Source organism: Zootoca vivipara, chromosome Z1 (genome assembly GCF_965207765.1).
Source record: "Zootoca vivipara chromosome Z1, rZooViv2.hap1.1, whole genome shotgun sequence".
Lineage (NCBI taxonomy): Eukaryota > Metazoa > Chordata > Lepidosauria > Squamata > Lacertidae > Zootoca > Zootoca vivipara.
In genome coordinates, this window is record NC_142583.1 from 41073820 (window position 1) to 41097748 (window position 23929).

The 23929-nt window shown below is 41.9% G+C and overlaps 1 protein-coding gene across 1 annotated transcript in view; it reads left to right on the plus strand.

The window, feature by feature from the left end:
• The window catches only part of SLC7A11 (solute carrier family 7 member 11), a 59557-nt gene that overhangs the window by 22465 nt on the left and 13163 nt on the right, over positions 1 to 23929 (plus strand). The window contains exons 5-6 of the mRNA XM_035112158.3: positions 189 to 288; positions 894 to 938. Of these exons, the coding sequence (XP_034968049.1) occupies positions 189 to 288; positions 894 to 938 (145 nt within the window). The remainder of the gene's footprint in view (positions 1 to 188; positions 289 to 893; positions 939 to 23929) is intronic.

A 23929-nucleotide genomic window follows, 5' to 3' on the forward strand; every position in this document is an offset into this window, starting at 1 on the left:
GCCCACCAGTGCTCGGTGGAAGGAGGATTCAGCTTGTGCCATGGAACCCTCTACTGCCAACCTACTAAGCTGGAATTAGAATGATTTTTTAAGAAAAACAATACATGGATTTATCTCATGGGTGATTATGCTGGTGATTTGCACACTTTGTAAATTGTTGATATATATATTTTTAATTTGCTTTTCAGGAGAAACTCAGCACTTTAAAGATGCATTTGTGGGGAATGCAGCCAGTGTCAAGGGATTGCCTCTTGCTTTTTATTCAGGAATGTATGCCTACTCAGGCTGGTAAGTGGTATGACAGGTTGGATTACATTGAATGCGTGACCACTGTATGCTCAATATGCTATTAGGTAAATCTCAGCCAACCTGATGCCCTTTTTAAACTTGGAGCATGGCAGGAGGCTATGATACAGATGTTAAGCTTATGAGATAGACATAAGTGCTCTAGCGTATTCTTTGTATGCAGAGGGTCCCAAATTCAATCCCTGGCATCTTGAGGTAGGACTGCAAGAGACTCCTGTCTGAAACCCTGGAGAGATACTGCAGGTCAATGCAGAAGACAATGGCTATATAAATGAACCAGTGGTTGTACTTTGTATGAGGCAGCTTGACAGTGCACTCTTGTATGTGTCTTCCCTGACATGGGCCCCCCACTACCGAAAGTTCAGTGGGACTTATTTCAGGATGAATGAATATAGGATTGTAGCATAACTGACTTTTCCTGGGGTGGGGCCCACTTCCAATTTTCTGGGAGATTTTTGGGCACTCTAAGGTGAACTCAAAAACCTAATCTGCTGTACAGAGTTATTATGAGTATTAAGTAACACTTATATTGCATGTGAAAAATTCTATATTGGTAAATAAAATTGATTTAAACTTTGCTTTTATAGGTTTTACCTCAATTTTGTTACTGAAGAAGTAGAGAACCCAGAAAGGTATGTTCTTCCCCTCACTCCCCCCCCCTTTTAAACTGATCTTAAAAGTCCCACTGCTCTAGAAAATAAATGAATAAACCTATGCTCTTTCAGATAATCTTGCATGCCGGTCAGGTTGCTTTCTCCTTGCAATGATGATATCAGTCTGAATATGCTTTTGTTTGAAATTTTGCTAATTATTAATTTGATCTGACCTGCGTAGGTGTGTATCTTTTCTTGTGTACTGAAGACAAAAAGAAAGTAGTTCTCCCCATTTACAGCATGCCAGCAATTTTCTATGGAAAACATTGAATAGATGCCTCTGACATGTCACTGGGAAAGGAAAGGCTTTGAATGCCGATTTCACAGCATATTTAAATGTTGATGATTCGCTGTGTATAAGGCTGCTCAGTCAGAATGTGATCTCAGCACACTAAGGCCCAATTTAAATTTGTTACATGGAATACATCCATGGAAGTGTTCCATGTAGCCGCTGTTTATGGATGGAGGTTATACTGAATGGATGTATAGTTGCCTTTGACTGGGCTTAACTGTCCAGGGGCCCTTTACCTTTTACCTTTACCTTTACTAAATGGATTTGTGTGGATGTTATGTGAATGTGACTCTGGTCCCACCACTTTCCTGAAGCCCCAGAAGGTTACCCTTGAGGAAATGTGGGTCTCGGGGTAATAAAAGTTCTCCAACTCTGATGTGTAGGGTTGCATATTTTCCCCCTACCTCAGGCATCCCCAAACTGCGGGCCTCCAGATGTTTTGGCCTACAACTCCCATGATCCCTAGCTAACAGGACCAGTGGTCGAGGAAGATGGGAATTGTAGTCCAAAACATCTGGAGGGCTGAAGTTTGGGGATGCCTGCCCTACATGGCCTTGTTATGTTTCTGAATATACCGTTATCTGCTGGCCTGATATGCTGGCAGCCCTTTGATGCAAGGGTGATGCTGTGGCCTTTCAGTCTGTGTAGGTGGGTTATATCATTGTGCTGTCATTGTGGTTAACCTGCATTAGGTGCATTGCTATGTGAGCCCCATGTTGTCACATTTAAATTGGGTCAATTTGGGCCCACCTAGTCTTATCTGGCTATTTCAGCCAAAATGGATAATACCTAGAAAAAATGTAGCCTGGCTAGAATTTGACAGAGTGCTACGGCACATATGCATTGTTGCTTCTCTCTTGTTAGAAAGCCATTGGGGTACTGTAAAATATTCAGCTGAATGCTATTAATGGAAACTAAAGTGGAAGACGATGTGTTTAATTCTGCATTCGTGGAAGTATTCTCCATATGACATTAGAATGTTGAAAAAAAAATCAGGATTATTGAAGTAACCATAAGCAGACTCCCTCCAGTTGCTGCTTGCGATACAAACAGAAGCCTTTGTAGCAGCACTAGATCAGAAGTGTTGGCTTCGTTATAGAGTCCTGACACAGAACCAATTAAATCAAACAGTGGTTAGTACTTTAAATTTAGTTTCTATATGCACTAATGGGAAGATGCAGAGTAAGATTCTATCAGCACATGTGCATCCCAAATAGTTGAGACATTTTCCAGCAACACAGAAGAATGAAGTGCTTCTCTGACTCAAGTGGAGGAAAGGCGTTTGATGATTCAACAGCTCAGCACCAACACCCAATAAAAATCAGAGCTAGTCTTTTTATTGGCTTCATTCATCTTTGGATGAGGCCTCTAATGCTGAACAACTGGAGATGCAGAGCTTAATTATTTGAACAGGCAGGTTTTGAGGCTCATAGCCACAGGCACAGCTTTGTATCACTATCTTGTTTGCTTTGCTGTAGGTGTTTTATTTAAATCTCCCACAGAAGTTCACACTGTACAGGACTTCTCTGTAGAACATCATTGTGGAACTGTTGCTATTGCCATAAAAAAGGATTATAATTCTTCCAGATGTGTAATTTGTAATATTTTGTGAAGAGCTGTAGATGCAAATTACTGCCTGGAACAAGGAAGTGTATAATGAATCCTTCTGTCTCGTGCCGTGCCAAAGTAAATGTTTGCCTCAAAATCAGTCACAGTTGTATGTTTCCAGGTGCACTTCACCATGTAGAAGAACTGGCAGCTGGTATTCCTATAATCAGTTCATGCTCAAACAGTGATAATTAACCTTCTGCAACATTTAGGACGACAGAGTGCCTGAAAAGAACTATGTGGCAAACACAGATAGTTACACCTCAAAATAGTAAATCTCCATGGCATAGGGAGACGTTGAATCAGTAATTTGGTACAGGGATATGTGGAATCATTTGAAGAATTATATCTGTGGCTGCTTTAGCCTGCCATATTCAATTTTTCCTCCTTACTTCACTTGAAACAATCCTGTACAAACAGGTTGTGTTTTCTGTTTTTCCAATGGAGAGATGAGGGTGGCAGATACTGAGTTGCAAAAGGCCATCTTTTGAATCCATGACTGGGCAGCTGTTTGCATCCATAACCAGTGTTGCATTTATCAGAATACTAGTGTTTTGGGAAACCTTGACCCTTGTCAAGACTGTCCTAATTGACAATGGCATCATATTGTATTCCGCTCCCTCATGTATTAGACCTTCATGCTACCTATGTTGCAACAAGCATATTGGAAGGACCAGCTCCTTTGAGTTTCCTCTATGGAGTATAGGGAAGTGGAAACCATCACAAGATTTCTCTGTTGCACTATATACCAATTTTGTTGCTTATTAAGGGAAATGCCATTTCTCAGTGTTGTAGCTTAGAAGTCATTGTTCATAACTAGAAACATTGGTGCAATTTCCTGGGCATTAATGTTCTCAGCCTGCCTGGAGATGCCTGAACCTGGGACCTTTTTCATGCAAAGCATGTGCTCTGCCACTGAGTTACAGCCTTTCAATTATAAATTAATGAAGAGTACAATAATGAAATAATTTAATGAAGTGAATGAAGAACAATGATCCAGTAATGAATGGTGCAAGCTGTTGATTCTCATAATGAAGTACATAAACTACCTGCTTAAAAACATCTATTTGTACACATTTTAGGGCATTTTAAAATTAAAAAAATAGGTAACATTAAGGGGAGACATGAACTTTCAGGAAAGTGCTGCAATCATTTAGCGTTAAGGTGAAAATTCCAGTGTTGTCACTATAAAAGAGTAAGGGCCTAAAAATAAATAAATTGGAGAGACCCAAGGGCAAAAATTCTTCAATATCTATGAAAGCTAAAGCTGGAAACAGTGTCTCAAAAATTCCTTTGTCATAAATCCTTGCTAGAATTTGTGGCAAAATGTACATAGAGCAATTCCTTGTTTAAACATGAAAGTTTGCAAATGTTCTGTTTCCATTTGTTAAATAAGTTTGAGGCCATCCAGGTAATCAATCATTGTTTAAAAAGTTACACTGTGCAAAGAATGTATTATTGAGATGTATAGTGTTTGTAAGCCTATTCTCAGATTGATAAATCATGTCTAGTGCCTGTTGGAATACAGAGAATGAATTGCTTTGCTATGACCTTGGGGTGTGAGATTAGTCAGTTTGTCTATTAGGCTTTTCCAGTGTTCTTCTCACTTCATTTATTCCTTCTGTTCTTTGGAGCCAAGATGCAGCAGACTTGGAGCAAGTTGCCAGGGCTTGATATAATCACTCATTTTGGGAAAGCAGAGTATCAGAATGGCCTGAATGATCTTTGTGGGTTTTTAATATCAGATTTAAATAATCTGAGTGTCATATTTAATTAATGCACTGTCTGCTTCCTATTTATATTAATTAATGGCTGAAAGTCAACACATCTTGAGTCAATGAGAAATGAAAAGACAAAGCATAATACTGAAAATATTTCCAGACTTGAGGAAGGTGATGTTGACATAGATAAATGAGAGGTGAGCAGCTTCCCAAATGTCACAGTGCTTCCAACATGTTGGTGAATTCCAGCCCTTTAAATTTTTTGGCATGCTGCAATCTGATGTACTATCATTCTTAGTTAAATCAATAACTCACATGATACTTTAAATATCAAGCCTGATAGGTCTAACTTCACTCACATGCCCTGAGCTCTTTTGAAAGGAGGACAGTGACAGAATGGGAACTGCTGGATGCTCAATGTTTTAGAAACATCATTTACTTTGGAGCCTAACTGGAAACAGTTCACCTTTGGAAAGTGTGTTCATATTTTGAGATTTGAAGTCTTGAAGCTTGATTGTGTTTTCTTTTGAATATAGGGCTGATAGCATACCCCACAAGTGTCCCAGGAAAAAAAAGGGCCGTCCCGTTTTCTCTCACAAGAGCATGGCAGCTATTTTGGGTGCTATGATCTCGCATGATTTCATACTGAGATCTCTTTGTTATCACTTCATTGAGTGGGGGGTGGGGGGCAGAGAATCCCAGGGTGTTTTGACTTGCCAAAATCTAGAGCCCTTGAATCTACTGCACTCTGCCATAGTGCCTAATTTCTAGACACACACATGCACATTCAGCCATGGGACACTCCCAAGTACCAAGGAGTAGAATGGGGTTGCCAGAAGACAGTAGGGTGGCCATGCATTGCGGAGGACAGCACTCTCTATTTTGAGGGCTGTCCAGTCCAAGTCTAGTTTAAAGATGAAGAACCATAACAACAGGAGCCCAGGAGCCAGCCCATCAACAGTTAGCAGCTTGTGGCCTGCAGTCCAAGCAGGTACACAAATCACCCAGTCTCTGCCACACTATGGCGAGGTGTATTGTATTTCCCTTAAAATTTGTGTCTATATTTATAGATGACCTTATGGGAAATTTGTGCAAATTCATATCCTCTTTTTGGGTGGTGCATGACTGGCTGGTCTAGAAGAGAGAAGCAATATGCTGCCTTTGTGCACTCCTTTATTTATAATAATACTTTATTGCGGTCCAAAGACCCCCCAAACAAGATACAGTTAAAATGACCAGACAGACAGATGGAAGAAACCAAGGCGGTCATTTTGTTCTATCTAGGGCATAATGATATTTGTTTCTTATAACCTTCGAAAGAAATTTTGTCACGGCCAGTGTAATATCATTTGACCTGTCTTCCAAAAAATATTTAGGGTAATATGGGAGGTTTCGGATTTTCCCAGCAAATTTGCCAGGAAGGGTTTGATCCCTTGCTTGCTCATTTTACCCACAATGCAGTAGAATATGCTTCAGTTATTTAACGTGTTGCCTTTTCTCCCATTTAAAGTACATGGATTCCCCCGAATAATCCTGGAAACTGTGGTTTGTTAAGGGTGCAAATTGTTACTCTGTGAGGGGGTAAACTACATCTTGCAGAATTCTTTGTGGAGAAGGCCATGACTGTTAAAGTGGGGTGGTATAAACATGCTTTAAAAGTAATGTGGACATGAGCCTCTTCTGCAGGTCACCTCTTCAGGGGACATGACACATCGCTAGCCCTCCTCCTGTATAAATGATAACCTTGTAATGCAGAATTGATCTTCTGGTTTGGATCCAGTTTAGAGCTGTTTGTCTACTGTTGGTAGCTTGGGGATATTTATAGATGCTGTGAACATCAGGGAGACCATAATTAATGGCGTGCAGGTCAAACTTTAGGTGAGTTTTCCTTGTCTGCAAGTTTACACCTCTCTGCAATTTCCTGAGACTGCTTCTGAGGAATTTGTTAGGTCATTTCACTACATCTCCAGGCATTGGTTCCTACATGAAGGTCTGTGTGTATCCTCGCTTAGTTATAGCTGATGAGTCACAAGTGAGATGGCAACTCACCTATAGTGGGAAGTAGTGCTGGCAGCAAAACCACATATCTTTAAATACTAAACATTCCCCTCGCCACAGGCAAGATCACAGGAAGGCACAAGAAGAAAGCAAATGCACTACATACAAGTGCCTGCAGCGCAAATCAGCTTAGATGGCTCAAACAAGTGATGCAAGTCACATGCTAAAGAGTCCAGATGAGATAAGACAAAACAAAATATTACTTCTGGAAAGTCTCAATCACCAACTTGAGGAAAATTCCTTATCAGCGTCAGATAATGTTGACTGCTCAGACTTTGCACATGAGTAAAACTCATTCATTGAGTCTTTCAAGGAGTGCATTTCCACACTACCATTTCACTTTCTTTGTTTTTCACTGAATGCACAAACTAAGAAGTGACATAATGATCTAGTCTAGGAGTGTGGAATCCCAGATGTTGCTGGACTGCAAGTCCCAGCATCCTTGAACCTTTAGCCATGTTGGCTGGGGCTTGTGGGCGTTGGATGTTCAGCAGCATCTGGAGGGCACCAGGATCCCCCTTTCAATTTTCGCCAAAGTTAAGTACCTCTCTACAGAGTCAAAGTCCATCAAAGCTCCATTGAACCTGAGGGTACTTAATTCTTAGTAGACATGTATAGGATTACACTGTGAGCCCTGATTATCTGAGTAGGGAGTTATGCAGGTATAGGTGAAACCTTATAGTCAAACATTTTGCATATCATTTTTCAAAAGGGAAATATTGCTCTTATCTATTGAGCATATGACGCAAACTTTAGCTGGATTTAACATGAATTATAAGCTGTTCCTTAATAAGCAAAATTATTTTTTCTTTTCATATCACCTATGTAAATGTTTGATGAAAGGAACAAGCTATATTTTTCTCTTAGTGTCTTTAATGTAAGGGGCATTTCCATACACAATGTGTTAAATATTCATGCTGCCCATGAGCTATCATCAAAATATAGTTTTGTCTTTTTTAACTTCTTATTGAGACTAAAGTGCCCTGTTTTAAGGAATTGTTTGAGTGCCCTGTGCTTAATTGTGTGTGTGTGTGTTGTTCTGCTTCACATGTGCATAAAAAAAAATATGTTTGGCTCAAAGTCAATTTGTTCATTCCCCGAAGGCCACGATGCCTAGTAAATGGTGTAAAAATGGTAGGATTATATTGTAATATTTTATCTTGAGGTAATCAAAAGTGACATACATTAATCCCTCAAATGCTATTCTATAGCTCATTTGCTCATGTAAATTTAAAAGGTGTCCAGGTACCTTAAAATAAAATTGAAGGGCAAGGCTGACAGTATTTCCTTTCACTTTTATTCAATATGGTTTATGGTCTAGAAATACTTTTAGGCTTTTATATCAGGGTCAATGTAACTAGCTGTTGACTATTACCTGTGCAGCACACATAGAACTATCCCAAATACTTAGGCCAGTGGTCTAGACTGTACAAAAAATAGCCTGGTTCCCACTAAGCGATGGCTTGATTAACAAACCACAAGTTGTCCTAATATATGGTTATGTTTTCCAGCTGCTCTTGTTTTGTGCCATTGTAATTTGGTGAACATATGGGGTGGGGTGTGACTGGGTTCACATGTTAACAACCAAGCCAAAGATAAAATAAAATAAGGTTTGTAATCAAAGGTTTGTAATCAAACAACAAACACTGAGCTGTATCCACTGCAGGGGTGTAGCAAGGGGGGGCAATGGGGGAGGTCCACCCCGGGTGCCACTCTGTAGGGGGGTGACACTCAGCATGCCCCCCAGCCCCCATGACTCCCAAGCCAGCCCCGTTGCAGCGGTACCCGGTTTAAAGCCTTGCTTGGCTTCGGCGCGGCGGCAGCTGGCTTGCTTTGCTTCTTCTCCCTTCCAGGTGCTGGGTGGAGCCGCGGAGGCGAGGGGCGGGCCAGGGCTTCCGTGGCTCCACCCAGCAGGATGCTTTGGCATATCTGCCAAGGGGGGGGGGAGCACCGTGTGTGTGCGTGCAGGAGCCGGCTGCGAGTTGCTAGGGTGGAAAGCGATGCGGAGCCAGGATGGGCCCTGCGTCCGTTGCTTAGCTCTCCTGGCCCTTCTGTGCTGCGGGGTGGCAGTGGCGGGGAAACAGCGAGAGGCCCCCCTTGACATAAGAGGGCTGGGTGGAGAAGGACCTGGGTGAAGGAGCAAGTGAGTGGATCGCCCTGCCCCTGTGGACAGATAGCCCCACCCTCGGGTGCATGGCATGTGCCCGAGCGGCTAGCTCTGCCGCTGATCCACTGTGTTCTGTCCATTAGTGCAAGACACCTTGTGCTAGCAGATGACACAGTTTAAAAGCTATGCAGCAAAGGAATCCAGTGCAACAGTTGTGCTAGTGGAAGCTTGTTGTACAACAACAGATTGTGAAATCTGCTGTGCCACCATCTTTGGTCATGTGCTTATGTATACTCTTACACTGCAGAATCTGGTGCACTGGTACTTGTGTTTTCCTTGCACAGCAATGTTCCGCCACTGCAACAAGTATACTGCTAAGTTACTTTAACTTAGCACTACATTAGATACAACTCCCTGGTTACCAGATTGTGATTTGTTAGCAGCAAGCATGCCATAGCTAAACCTCTGGGCTGGGTTCACTCATAACACCAAGCTGGGACTTAATAAACCATAGCTAAATGTTATGTGCAAACCAGACCACCCTTTCTTTTGCACTGTACAGGAAAGTGCAGTATTGTTGTATGTGTGGAGATTTTATTGCATTTATTTTATAAACATTTCTGTAGTACCCTTTTGATCCAAAAAGAACCCCACCCCAAACAACATAGAACAATAAAACATCGATAAAATACTGAAGAACATTGAAACCAATATGAAACAGTTAACAAGGCCATAATAGACTGATGGAACAAATATGTCTTAGCTATCCACCTAAAGGACTCTAGAAGGTCCACTTGAATCTCCCTTTGTAGGATGTTCCTCAGGCAAGGTGCCACCACTGAAAAGGTCCTATCGCATACAGAGCTGGCTATACCACTAGGCAGAGTGAGGCAGCTGCCTCAGGTGTCAAATTCTGGGGAGTAATGGCAGTGAGACGTTGAACAAGAGAGCTGTGTGTCATTTATAGACTGCCATGTGCCTCCAAAGCTAGACTGCTATCCTCAGGTGTAGTGGAGGAAGCTGTCCTATAAGTAAAATTTAATTGCTGGAATTTTGGGTGAAAAATACATCTCTTTTACCATGGACCATCCCATAACAAATGGAAGCTGGAATACACACACAAACCTAGCCTGTAGTCACGTGGCATCCTGTAGGGACAAAATATTCATCTGTTTTGCCTCTGTTGCAGTCATGATGCATGGAACCTTAGCTTTTCTTCTCCCAGTCCACCTATATGGAGTGTGGGGTCAATTGCATGTTCAGGATAAGGTGTGGTACGCTTCCAAGATTAGGTTGGAATGAGCATTCTGTTTAAACGGAGGATCTTCCCTACATCAGACCAAGCATGATCATAGAATCATAGAGTTGGAAGAGACCACAAGGGCCATCCAGTCCAACCCCCTGCCAAGCAGGAAACACCATCAAAGCATTCTTGACATATGGCTGTCAAGCCTCTGCTTAAAGACCTCCAAAGAAGGAGACTCTGCCACACTTCTTGGCAGCAAATTCCACTGTCGAACAGCTCTTACTGTCAGGAAGTTCTTCCTAATGTTTAGGTGGAATCTTCTTTCTTGTAGTTTGAATCCATTGCTCCGTGTCCGCTTCTCTGGAGCAGCAGAAAACAACCTTTCACCCTCCTCTATACGACATCATTTTATATATTTGAACATGGCTATCATATCACCCCTTAACCTTCTCTTCTCCAGGCTAAACATACCCAGCTCCCTAAACCGTTCATCATAAGGCATCATTTCCAGGCCTTTGACCATTTTGGTTGCCCTCTTCTGGACACGTTCCAATGATGAGTAATCCAACTCTGGTAAAATGGGATGCATGGGAGTGGATATGCATAGGTTACTAAGCTAGTAGCACTTAATTTCCACTGATTGAAATTGATGGGACTTAAGTCAGTATAACTAAATTTTCACATTCATTTTAATGTGTCATAAATATGATTAACTTAGTCAGGCTTCAATGCACACATACATCCGCCCTCCTAAAACATTGGGAAGAGGGCAAATCAAACTCTTAAATGCAGTGAATATGAGCTTTACTCGTCACTGTTCTTGTTGGCTTCACCATCTGAAATGGGAAACCTTTTATATCCATGGAGGCTCCTTGTGCCGGCCCCTGCTGTGCCTCTCCTGTGTTTATATTGCCCTCTTCCTAATGCCTAAATAGGACTATAGTTTTAATACAATTCTGCTTTTTATTAGAGATTAATATTCTTCAAGCCATAAGAAATCGAGGCTTTGACTGAAGTTTCAGAAGCAGCCAGCTCTTCATGCACTTGTAATATATTAACCAGAAAGATAACCTGCCCAGTATGATAAACAAAGCAGAATAACTTGGCAGGTACATTTTATGCCTATATACCTGGTCATTATTAATAACAGTACAGTCACGTATAGTTGTACAAATAGAAATTCAGCAAGTGTGTTTCTTATAACACTAATTTCCTGAAACAAAACAAAACAAAACAAAACAAAACAAAACATTTCTTTCCAAAAGGAGCATTGTTATTTTTTTTGCCCAGCAAATCTGGCTGGTCACCCAACACTAACAATATTAACGATCTGTTTGCATTTCCATTACGGCCCTTTGTCTTTAGAACTTTATAATTTACCAATAAACTCTTTTTGCAAGTTGGCATTTGAGCTTTAACCATAGCTGCCAAGTTATCCCTTTTTTTTAAGGGAAATTCCATTATGCTGAATAGGCTTCCTCGTGAGAAAAGGGAAAACTTGGCAGCTAAGGCTTTAACTGGCCTTTGAAAAGGCAACAGGAGATGAGATAATTTGTTTGAAAAGTGACTATAGTAATGTTAATTTAAAATATTTTTCACTTTAATGCAATTTAATGTACACATCTAGAGTAGACCAACTGATCCAAAATACAGGCAACTTTTGGACTGAACACTCCATAAAGATTTTTAGATGGTTGAACAAAAGTGCAGTGTCTTTTATTTTTAACCCATTATTTTTGCCTGCATGATACCATTCCCATTGTCAACACTATACATAAATACTATGCATGTTCTCATGCTGGCACCCACAGAACTTATCTGAAGAATTGTTGTTTTGGTGGGGCTGCATGAAACAAATAGAGACAAACATGTGATGGGACTGTTGAGTTGAATTTAACTTAAAAAACAGTTTCATTCACAGCACAATCCTAGATATGTTTATTCAGAAGTAAATTTAGTGGGGCTTACCCCTACCAGTGTAAGATCACAGCCTTAGCACGACGTGAGCTGTGGAGGACTGGTATAGTATTTAATATTTGTGCATTTATGTTCATTTCTATTTACAATATGGATAAAATGTGAGGAAGGTGTTTCATTTTGCTATGTAGCCCTATTGCTTTAACCGAAATGTACAGAAAGAAGATTACTGTACTATTGATTTGGTTTGTTTTTTTTTAAAAAAAAACACAGAACTTGTTTGTTTGTATTAATCCTTGGATACTACTTGGGCAACAGCAGTAGAAGGAGCCAGTGGTAGTTAATGCTACATAAAGCACAGATGGAAGTGGCAACAACTTCCTGCCAATGGCAGTAACAGTAATTACAGCAGATTGCGTAAACCAGATGGGCAAGCTAGATGGGGGCAATTAGCATTACAAAACAAGGAAACGAAAATTAGGGTGGGGGGGTGTAGTAGTGTGTATGTGTGCATGGTGGGAGGCGCTGTCAAATGTTTTTGCTTTTCCTGCTTGACCAGAATGTGTATATTTAGGGTACATCTGTTTGGCAGTTCCAAAGGGGGGTTAGATATGCGTCCAAAGCACATTCGATACTTGCAGTCTGCATGAACTAGTGACCTTGTCTCCTGCTGGGTCTTGGCAATATGTTTGTGAAGGGCACTATAGAAATGGTTTATAAGAGCCCTGTACAACTTGTGCCACACCGAGTTGAGCATGGCCCCCTCACCATACAGGGTAGTCCAGAAAAGCTTGAGAAACCATCAGTTGTTGCTACCTGACTGAGACTGCAAAAGAAGGCATTTTGTGGGCACCTGGGTGGTTGATGCAGCATGGGCTGGCAGGCTGTTTCAAATTGGGTCACAATTTGAGAAAATATGACGTATGCCAATAATTGTAGTTGGGACTATAATATTTGGGATGGAGAGAGGTTTTCCCCCTCACTTTCTGTTGTTTTCCTGTTCTCTTGTCCTAAATTCAGCTTTCTGTTTCTGGATTTTGTTGTCTGTGAAGAGAGTCATTTGCTGAAATATCATATCATGGGAAATGGAGATTATCTCCAGCCGCAGCTTTAAGGCTTTAGTAATCTCAGTCACTGGAGGGTACTTTCTGAAAAACCTATCTGATTTTTTTTTGAATTGCTTTTCTGAGAAAAGAGCCCAAAGCACTTTTAGATCAGATGACTTTCTAACCTCCTGTTTCCAGCTTCAACGGCAATAGTCTCTGGATTTTAATGCAAAAATTACAGATGTGCAGGTTCTCTTTAGCAGATAGTTTGCCTTTGTACACTTTATCTGTGACAAAGGGTGTGTTGATATGCCTGCCAAGAGTCCAGATGTCACCATGGCAATCTTTGGTCTGTGATCAAAGAAAATTCTGGGCTGCTTGAATATTCATTTCAGTCAAGAACTGTTTGTTTTGGTCATAACAAGTACTGTACGTACAAGATTAAAATGTTTTGGAGAAAGGCTAATAGTATACAGTATAGGTAAAGGGACCCCTGACCATTAGGTCCAGTCGCGGGTGACTCTGGGGTTGCGACGCTCATCTCGCTTTACTGGCCGTGGGAGCCGGCGTACAGCTTCCAGGTCATGTGGCCAGCATGACTAAGCCGCTTCTGGCGAAACAGAGTAGCACATGGAAACACCGTTTACCTTCCCGCCGTAGCGGTACCTATTTATCTACTTGCACTTTGAAGTACTTTTGAACTGCTAGGTTGGCAGGAGCTGGGACCGAGCAACGGGAGCTCACCCAGTTGTGGGGATTCGAACCACCAACCTTCTGATTGGCAAGCCCTAGGCTCTGTGGTTTAACCCACAGCGCCACCCACGTCCCTTAATAGTATACAGTAGGGCCAGTCAAAAACCACAAGATCATGTTTCACAGCATTCATTAATCCAAGTAACAGTCAGACACCCACAAAGTTTTACATTGAAAAAATGGCCCTTTTCTGGATGGGAAACAGCAGCGGAGGAAGCTGCTCGGGTGCCTGGCTGCTCCAGAGTCTGCCTGCCTCCTCCCACTCAGCCGCCGTACAGCTGGGGAGGAGGCAGCGGGCGGACTGTTTGGGCAGCATGGAGCCCGTGCTCGCTCAAGCCACAGCGTCTCTCCCAGGAGAGACGCGTGGCTCAGCCGCGCTGCAGGCCCCGCGGTGAGTGCCACCTGGCATTTTGTCACATCTCCAGTGGTGACACCCGGGGCGGCCAGCACCTACATCACCCCCCTTCCTCCGCCCCGATGGGCAAGTTATTGTTTGCAAGCAAACACCCCCCCCACACACCTTTTGGTGAGTCTGACCAATACTTGTGACTTTCAGCAACTCAGGAAAGAATTGTATCCTCACATTCAAGGCCAATGTCAGTAGGCAACGTCATGAGATCCCAGAACACTGACAGGACCACTCACTGAAGACAGTGGCTCTTTGTATTCACTTATTGGTCCAGATTCTGAATTCCTGTTTTGCAGCAGCGGTGGATTTGTACCGTGTTGGACTGAATTTGTTTTAGCAAACAAATTTTTGGACCCGCCCCAATACATACCAATTCCTCAAGTTGTGATTGGCTGCACCTCCCTGGTGACTGCAAACTTTGGAGCTAGTCTTGCTTCTGCTTAAATGTGTGAAATGTCTTGAATGCTCTCCAGTTTCTTGAGCATTTGAGTCCCCTGCAAAAGAGCTTTTCTGTGTTTCTGACCCAACTGAAGAATATCAGCGGGTGTGGAGCTACTGGTATTGTTGCCCCAAGAATTTCAGTGTGTGTGGAGTTGATATTGCCCTGCTGTTGTGAAACGCCCAGGAGAGCAGTGTGTGTTTTCATTACTAATTTTAAATTAGCATCATTACCAATTTTAAAAAACTAACAATGAATAGCTTCTGTTCCCTTTGATAATCTTCAAATTCAACACAGGACTCCTAAAAATAGAGCTTTGTTCAACATTTCTCTAACAGAACTTTCTCATAGCCAAGTTTTCTGATTTTTTGGCAAATCCTGTTCTGCAGTATTGCTGCCCATAAATATCGTGGAGAACTTGTTGCAATCAATGGATTAACATTGGATATTACCCAAGGTCAGGGATTTGTTTTATCTCCTTTCCATTGTTATGAGGTGGCCAGCAACCTGGGGCCAGGAACCTGTGGCTTTACAGATGTTGCCAAACTACAGTTACCACCATCTTTGACTGTTGGCCATATTAGCTAAGGCTGCTGAAGTCCAGTAACATCCCCTAAGCTAATTGGTTGCTTCCTTGGCCCCCAGTGCATGATTACTGCACAAAGAACTGGTTGAATGCACAAGCTAACAGTCAAATGTGGAACGCCCTCCCACCAGATGTCAAAAAGAAAAATAACTACCAGACTTTTAGAGGACATCTGAACAGGCAGCCCTGTTTAGGGAAGCTTTTAATCTTTTAAGAAATTGGTGTATTCTAATATTTCTGTTGGAAGCCGCCCAGAGTGGCTGGGGAAACCCAGCCAGATGGGTGGGGTATAAACAAACAAACAAACAAACAAACAAATAAATAAATATCATCATCACATGCAACACAATCTCTTGTGTTTCATATCTCTCATTTTCCCTAGCAGAAATACCTGCTATAAACTTTGCATTGGGAGTGGGGGTGGGGTAGTAAGGATTTTTAGAATACAGTGGTACCTCGGGTTACAGACGCTTCAGGTTACAGACTCCGCTAACCCAGAAATAGTACCTTGGGTTAAGAACTTTGCTTCAGGGTGAGAACAGAAATCACGTGGCGGTGGTGCTGCAGCGGCAGGAGGCCCCATTAGCTAAAGTGGTACCTCAGGTTAAGAAGAGTTTCAGGTTAAGGACAGACCTCCAGAATGAATTAAGTTCTTAACCCGAGGTACTACTGTACCCATTTTAAAAAGGGAACTTGTTGCTTGTTAAGTTTCATACAGCAGCACTGAACTATTGCAGGGCAGGTGGCTTCATATTTTATCTTTTGAGAGCCCATGGCCATGCTGATCTCTCTCACAGAAACAGCGAAGGCTAAATTCCTCTGTCAGCTATACGGAGCCAATTGCAGACAAATTGCTCTTACCTTGGCTGTTATGAAACTCTCCTGGAAGAATTTTTTTAAAAAATTCCTAGTAATTCTGAGAACTCAGCTGTGCAATCCTTTGTGAATCTCTAGTTGGGAATCCATCTAGACTTAGAACACTGAATTCCCTGATAGAAAGATGAAGGAAGTTCAGAAATTCTGGAATAAATGGTTTAAATTGAATTAAGAGCACTTTTAGATCAAAGCTTATGATCATGTTAGGTCTTTTGGGACAGTTATATTGGGTAGGAATATGAATTAAGAATTCCAGGGGGGAGGAGGAGGAGGACTGATCACTGAAGAATCCTACTTTCGAATGAAGGAGTCAGAGATATAAAGGCTTTTCTGGAAGACTATTATTTTTTATTATGTTGCTTTCTGCAGAGATTATGGATCCCTCCAGATACATGGAATAAATACTATTGACATTTTGTAGCCTTTTAAAAAATTGCTTTAAATAGAATTGAAATCAATGGTAAAAGTCTATCCTTTATATTTTATAATCATGGGCAGTGCTTTTTCTGGGGTTCGCAGGGTGCATATACCCCTAAACATTTTTTGAATCTTTGTACTTTTGCCCATTTACTCTATTTATTACCCCAATTTCAACTATGAAATGGTGGTTTTCTTGAGTCAAAATGAGAGTAGCCCTAAACTTTTTTCATAGAAAAAAGCACTGATCATGGGTATCTTTGATAGCTGTCATGAATGTGTTAATTTGGTAGATCTTGAAACAGCTGTCCCAGTGTAGGCTGCTCAGGGTCAAAGGATGACCTTCCTATTTATTTAAGCACTTTTACTTGTGCTTTTAACTTTAAAGTACAGATGCATAGAAAATGAACCTTTTGGCAGATGTAGCTTGGCACACAAGTGAGAAAGTCTGCACCTGCTGAATCAAATTGCCCTTTCCTATGCACCTGTTAAAGGTATAGGAGCCCTGTCTTCCTGTTCCCTATATTCATGTTACGAATAAAAATTACTGTCTCCCCAATCTCTCCATTGTTGCCCTTCTCTCCCCCATCCTGCTCAACTGTAAACTCACTGTTCCACATCAGTTCTGCAAAGAGAAATTCCCGTGCCCCCTATATTTTCAGTTCACAAACTCTGCCCCCCATCTTCCTCTCCATCTTGCTTCTTAAAACTCTTCCATTCTTCTCTTCACACACATAGGGTTGCCAGACTCAATAGAGGACAGGACTTCTGTGCCTTTAATTGCCCTGCTCTCTTTTGAGTCTGGAAACCTTAAAGAGAAACCAGCAGACCCTTTGTTTGGAAATTAAACAAAGGGTCTGCTGGTTTCTCTTTAAGGTTTTCAGACTCAAAAGAGAGCAGGGCAATTAAAGGCACAGAAGTCCTGTCCTCTATTGAGTCTGGCAACCCTACACACAGATCTTTAGGTGGGGGAGGGTAGTGAAGGTGTGTTCCTTTCTCAGACTTCTGATGGCTTCCCCCATTCACAACCTTCTGGAGACCTCTGTATCTCTGCCATTGAGAACTGTTTGGGGACATAAGCATTCCTTTTGTCAAGTCCCAGTCTTTCGCCAGGCATTGCCTTAATGAAAACCATAACAGTGGTCCCATCTGCAATATTCAGATAATCCCATAACACTGTATATCACACATATAAGGATCACTAAAGCCGTGTTGTTGGCTGACTAGAGCAGTAACCTTTAACTTGTGACCCACCTTTAAATCCAACCTTCAACACAGGGACTGACTTTTTCATTTCCCCCCATCTTTTGTCTCTTCCCATATATATTTATTTTTTCAATCTGTCTTTATTTCCCCTCTTGCATCTTTCACACAGCAACAAAGAAGAAAATGGTTGCTGCATTGCTGATGCAACCCACCTGTATTTGGGTTGTAATCCACTTTGGGACCACAGTGACCCATCAGTTGATAACTACTGATCTAGAGCAATGGTATTATCCTAGTGAAGAAAGGCAGCCTATATGCTTATCTTTGTCTGTTCTCCAAATCTGATAAAGTAATTGATGGATCCCTCAGAGCAATTTCCTGTGGCTCATCACCCTTGTTCTAATGTGAATAACAAAGATACTCAAAGATGGCAACTGCTTAAAATGGAAGCACATTTCAGGGCTGTCCAAGTGCCATGCTACATATATTAGGCTACCTTGGAATTTCTTTGCTGTTGTGCATTATGAAAGAAGTGAAGTGTTTCTTGAAAAAATTCTTTAATGTGCTTCTGGATCATATTTGCTGAGAAATGTCTAAACTGTATATCTTTTTCTCACTCTCACTCTCAAGGTGATTCATTTGTTTGCTGGACGGGCACCTTCACTGCAGCCCAGTACTATTTAGAAATCTGGCTTTCATTTCATTTCGTTGGAGACTTCTTTTAATGCTAACTAATAAATGCCCCTCCAGGTACCTGTGAATGCCATTTTTCTCATTTGAAATGCCTTCACTAAAAACTTCCTTTCTTGGTAAATGATACAGTAGTTCTGTTTCCACTGAGTTTTCAGAAAGCAGGATTTTTTTTTTTTTTAGTATGGTCCCAGTTCTGGTGCAAATGTTGCCATTATTATCTTTTATTCTTACATTATTTTTTCATACCTGTTTTAGGCCGTTCTACCACAGGTAGCGCTGTGGTTAAACCACTGAGCCTAGGGCTTGCTGATCAGAAGGTCAGCGGTTCGAATCCCTGTGACGGGGTGAGCTCCCGTTGCTTGGTCCCAGCTCCTGCCAACCTAGCAGTTCGAAAGCATGTCAAAATGCAAGTAGATAAATAGGAACCGCTACAGCGGGAAGGTAAACGGCGTTTCCATGTGCTGCTCTAGTTTGCCAGAAGCGGCTTTGTCATGCTGGCCACATGACCTGGAAGCTGTATGCCGGCTCCCTCGGCCAATAATGCGAGATGAGCGCGCAACCCCAGAGTCGGTCACGACTGGACCTAATGGTCAGGGGTCCCTTTACCTTTACCTTACCACAGGTTGGCGTGTTGGGGTGGAGAAAAATAGGCTAATAATAATAATAATAATAATAATAATAATAATAATACCCCACCTATCTGACTGGGGTGCCCCAGCTACTCTAGGCAGCTTCCATCAGATCTAAAAACATGAAACATTAAAACTTCCCTAAACAGGACTGCCTTCACATGTCTTCTAAAAGTCAGATAGTTGTTTATTTCCTTCACATCTGATGGGAGGGCATTTCACAGGGCAGGCACCACTACTGAGAAGGCCCTCTGTCTCATGCCCTACAACTGCACTTCTCGCAGTGAAAGAACCACCAGAAGGCCCTCAGAGCCGGACCTCAGTGTCCGGGCTGAATGTGGGGAGTGGAGACATTCCTTGAGGTCTACATTGGGATGTGCATCCCTTGAAAGGAAAACAGTGCAGAGGAAATTTCCTCATGCCAGCATAGGACTACTGATTGGGCTAAATGTGATTAAGCTTGCCACTTTTAATTTGAAGGAAAATCTCCCAAAGAGGTCCCAGTGTTCCTGAACTGGAGTGGGGTTCCATGCTGGTTTCCCCAATGATGACTGTCCCCTCCACCAGCTGCTGTGTGACTTTGAAGGTGCTGTTTATGGCAAACAGTACCTTTGTGGGAAAATTGCAACCACTGGCAGGATTTTGGTGGGCAAATTGTGTTGGTTCCCTGACAGCTGCCTCTTCTTCAAAATGAAAAAGGATTAGCTTACACACACTTTTTTTAAAAAAGCATGCTAAGTGCAACATGTAGTTTGGCCATGAGCCTGATTGGTTAATAATGGCAAACCTGTGAATCTGCAGGTGCTGCTGTACTTCATCTCCCATTAGCCTTGGTTAGCAAGGCCAGTGATCAGTAGTAGGAGTTGTATTCTAGCAACATGGTTTGCATCCCTATGTTATGTTCCATTAATTATTGAATGATACTATTTCAGTGCATGCTGGACTATTATGCTGCAATCCTATGTACACTTGACTGTGAGTTTCACTGAAATGAATGAGGCTTCTGCTTGAGTAGACATGTATAGGATTGCAATGCACATGGCAGGATACAGCAGAAGACCTTGTGATCTTTGTTGGCAGCTCTGTTAGCGATGATGGAGCGTAATGTAACAAACTGGAAAATGGTGATTCTATTTTGTTTTTGCCTCTATGAACTCAAGTAATTGTATTTTGGAGCCATCAAAATCTATTGTTAAACTACAGGGCTGCTTTAAAGAGAGAGAGAACTATTAGAAACCTTTTCCTCTGTACCGGTACTGTACTACATCTAAACAAAATGTTTTGTATGCCCATTACTAGTCTCAAAAGCTCCATCAGTGTAATTGACAGGCTGAGCAGCCCAGCCAGCCTCTTCTATTGCAATGAAGAGGTTTGGGGTTTTGTCTTCTACAAACATTTGAAGCAGATTTTCATGATAAACACAACCCGCAAAGCAGTCTATGTCACAAGCTCATCTGCAGGCAAAGGGCTGCAATAATTACAGTGGCAGGAAATTGAAATCTGACAGACTAGTTTATTTCTAAATACGATCATCCTCCCTTTGCTATGCTTCCCATCCCTTTCCCCTGGCTGTGATGTTATTGATATGTGGCATACAGTCTCTCTTGGCTCAGCTTCCCAGTGCTGTGAGACCCAATCTGTTCTTTCCCTGGTTCAAATGCCCTTATTTCTACCTCTAAGGTCCACAAGAGTGAATGCCAGTTCATTGCCTAGTGCTGTTCATATAATGCTGCCGGTAAGTTTGATATTAAACTTCAGTAAGCTTCTCTTTCTCTCTCACCCCCAACACTCTCCCTACTAAAATGATTTTGGCTGGGGGCGCTGTAATTCTTGCTCATAAATCAGGTGCTCAGAGATTTAATCATTCCAAATTCACATGAGAATCTAGTGCAATAAAATATTTCTCACTCTTTCCTTCATCCTTTTTGTAATTGTGCCACCATACTTTTATTTGTTTTTAAGGCTTGGGAAATCTGTGCTCAAAGATGTGTCTTGGGGCTGTTCAGTGTAGAAAAGCTAGAACCACTTGATCCTGTTTGGATTAATGATCTGAATGTGGTGGATTTTTAATGCATCCTTAATGAAATATTTTGGAAAGTTGCCACAATAAATTCCCGTACTCCTTTATATATGAATTTATTTCAGCTTTCCATCACAGTGCATACCATAAGCCGCTGAAGCCAAAATATCACTAAGTGCACTCAAGTCTGTGCCCATGGGGTATGGATAATTTGAAAGAAATACATGTTGTCCCTAGTCATGGTGCTTCAATGGGAATGCCCTCTGGTATGTTCAAAAGACAAAATTGCATTTCTAGTCCCATTTCCACCTCTTATTCTTCAATTGCTTTGTCTTATTTATTTACTAATAATATTTGTATACCACTCAATATGCAAAATCCCTAAGAGGTTTACATAAAACACAATAAGGTCATGTTGATGGTTTTTTTTTAATGAAATCATTTTTATTGGTTTTACAAATACAAAGTTCAAATAAACACAAACTAGTAAAAACATATCTGTGTAAAGAGGTTCTCCGAATCTCGAGACTTCCTCCCATCCCCTTCATGGAGTCTCATTTTAAACATCTACAATGTTGTTGTTTTTTATAAAAAAGCTGGTATTGTGACCAAAAGTATGAAGAAATAGATCAACAAAAACAGAACATCACTTAATAAAATGGAGCAGAGAGATGGACCTTATGAGCCAGGGAAAGCCTGAACAAAGAGGCATTTGAAACCTGAGACTGTTTATGCCTCATAAGCAGCACATGGACAGCTATTCCAGATAGTGAGTACCACTATTGAGAAGGCCACATTCAAGATGCAATAAGAAGGCATCCTGCCAGTCTGCAATATGATTGGGAATGCCTCCTCCTCAGATCTGACCAGGTACAACCAGGAACATAATGGAGAATAAGACCTATCTTACTATCAAGATGCAAATAACTATGATTGCTGTGCTGTACTTCTTACTCCATTACTCCATAGAGTAGAGCTGGGAAACCCGTGGCCTCCCAGATGTTATTGGATTCTAACTCCCCACCAACCCAGTTTGGTCCAACAGTGTGGGGTGATGAGAGATGTAGTCCAGCTATATCTGAAGGGGTACAGGTTCCCCCATCCCTGCCATAGAGGTTTGGGGTCAAAGTTTTATTCGCACCTCTTCTGTCCTGGTGTTGCCAGGGGTGCCAACTTGAATAAAATATGGGGGGGGGGCAGGTAGGTCCTGTCCCACATAATCGACCACATGACATGCACACCATTTGAATGGCAATGCCCATCAACTTTGCCTCCCCTGGCCCCCTCAAATATTTTATCGGGGGGTGCAGCCCCCACAGCCCCTAGGAGTTGGCTCCTGTGAGTGTTGCTATCTGTTCATATGACATGTTCGCATTCTGTGAGTCTATGGAGAGCAGGATTACATTTGCTGCCCCTGAGCTTGACACGTTCAAATGAACTCGTGGAAGTTGGCACAGAATCTGCAATCCTGTTCCCTCTCCCCTGTATTGTTCATGTTGGGTGAGAAGAATCTTTTTGCACAGCTTCCTGAATTTAGAGTGGATGAGCTGCTGCAAGGCCATAAACATTCATTGACGCTAGGAATGAAATGTATTGACAGTCACTGAAGGGAAAGCAAAATGTTTTTCTTTTTACACTTTCATAATAACCAACGTAACCATCACTTATAGCCTAAGGCTACTGTAATAAAAATTACAGGAAATATACACATTAGCATTTCAAATATGCATCGGTAAGGGTCAGGAGTACGGGTAAATACATATCTTTAAAATATAAAGCACAGTCCTTGCCTTCCCAACTAGCTTGTTTGTGCGAGATTATTCTGGAGGGTGGCACTTGTGTCCTTTGTGATCACATTCCATTTAATTCACTGTTGCAAAAGGTGAGGGGGAAGGACACTACTTAAGAGGAAGGGTGGGAAGCTACTGTAATAACTTCTTTCGTAATAATGTATGCTCTGAGTTGAAGAATGCAGGAGGAGAGAGTTTAGGTTAACAGAGAGCAATCTTGCTTTTTCTGTAAATAAGCAGTGTAGAATGATGGGTTGAAATTATGTGTGTGGGCAGAGCAGCAGGCTTTAAAAAGAGCCAGCATATGTTCTGTTTTCATCCAGATCTCCATACATTCTCAATTGGTTCTATAAATGCAGTTAGTGGGCACCTGCCACACCGCAACTAGCGTGCTGTTCCACAGAAAAGGGGCACCTACACAGAAGGCCCTGCTCCAAGTTTATACATTGTTGCTGTTTAGTCATTTAGTCGTGTCCGACACTTCATGACCCCATGTACCACAGCACGCCAGGCACTCCTGTCTTGCACTGCCTCCCGCAGCTTGGTCAAACTCATGTTCGTAGCTTCAAGAACACTGTCCAACCATCTCGTCCTCTGTCGTCCCCTTCTCCTTGTGCCCTCAATCTTTCCCAACATCAGGGTCTTTTCCAGGGAGTCTTCTTTTCTTATGAGGTGGCCAAAGTATTGGAGCCTCAGCTTCAGGACCTGTCCTTCCAGTGAGCACTCAGGGCTGATTTCCTTCAGAATGGATAGGTTTGATCTTCTTGCAGTCCATGGGACTCTCAGGAGTCTCCTCCAGCACCATAATTCAAAAGCATCAATTCTTTGGCGATCAGCCTTCTTTATGGTCCAGCTCTCACTTCCATACATCACTACTGGGAAAACCATAGCTTTAACTATACGGACCTTTGTAGGCAAGGTGATGTCTCTGCTTTTTAAGATGCTGTCTAGGTTTGTCATTGCTTTTCTCTCAAGAAGCAGGCGTCTTTTAATTTCGTGACTGCTGTCACCATCTGCAGTGATCAAGGAGCCCAAGAAAGTAAAATATCTCACTGCCTCCATTTCTTCCCCTTCTATTTGCCAGGAGGTGATGGGACCAGTAGCCATGATCTTGGTTTTTTTGATGTTGAGCTTCAGACCATATTTTACCTTCTCCT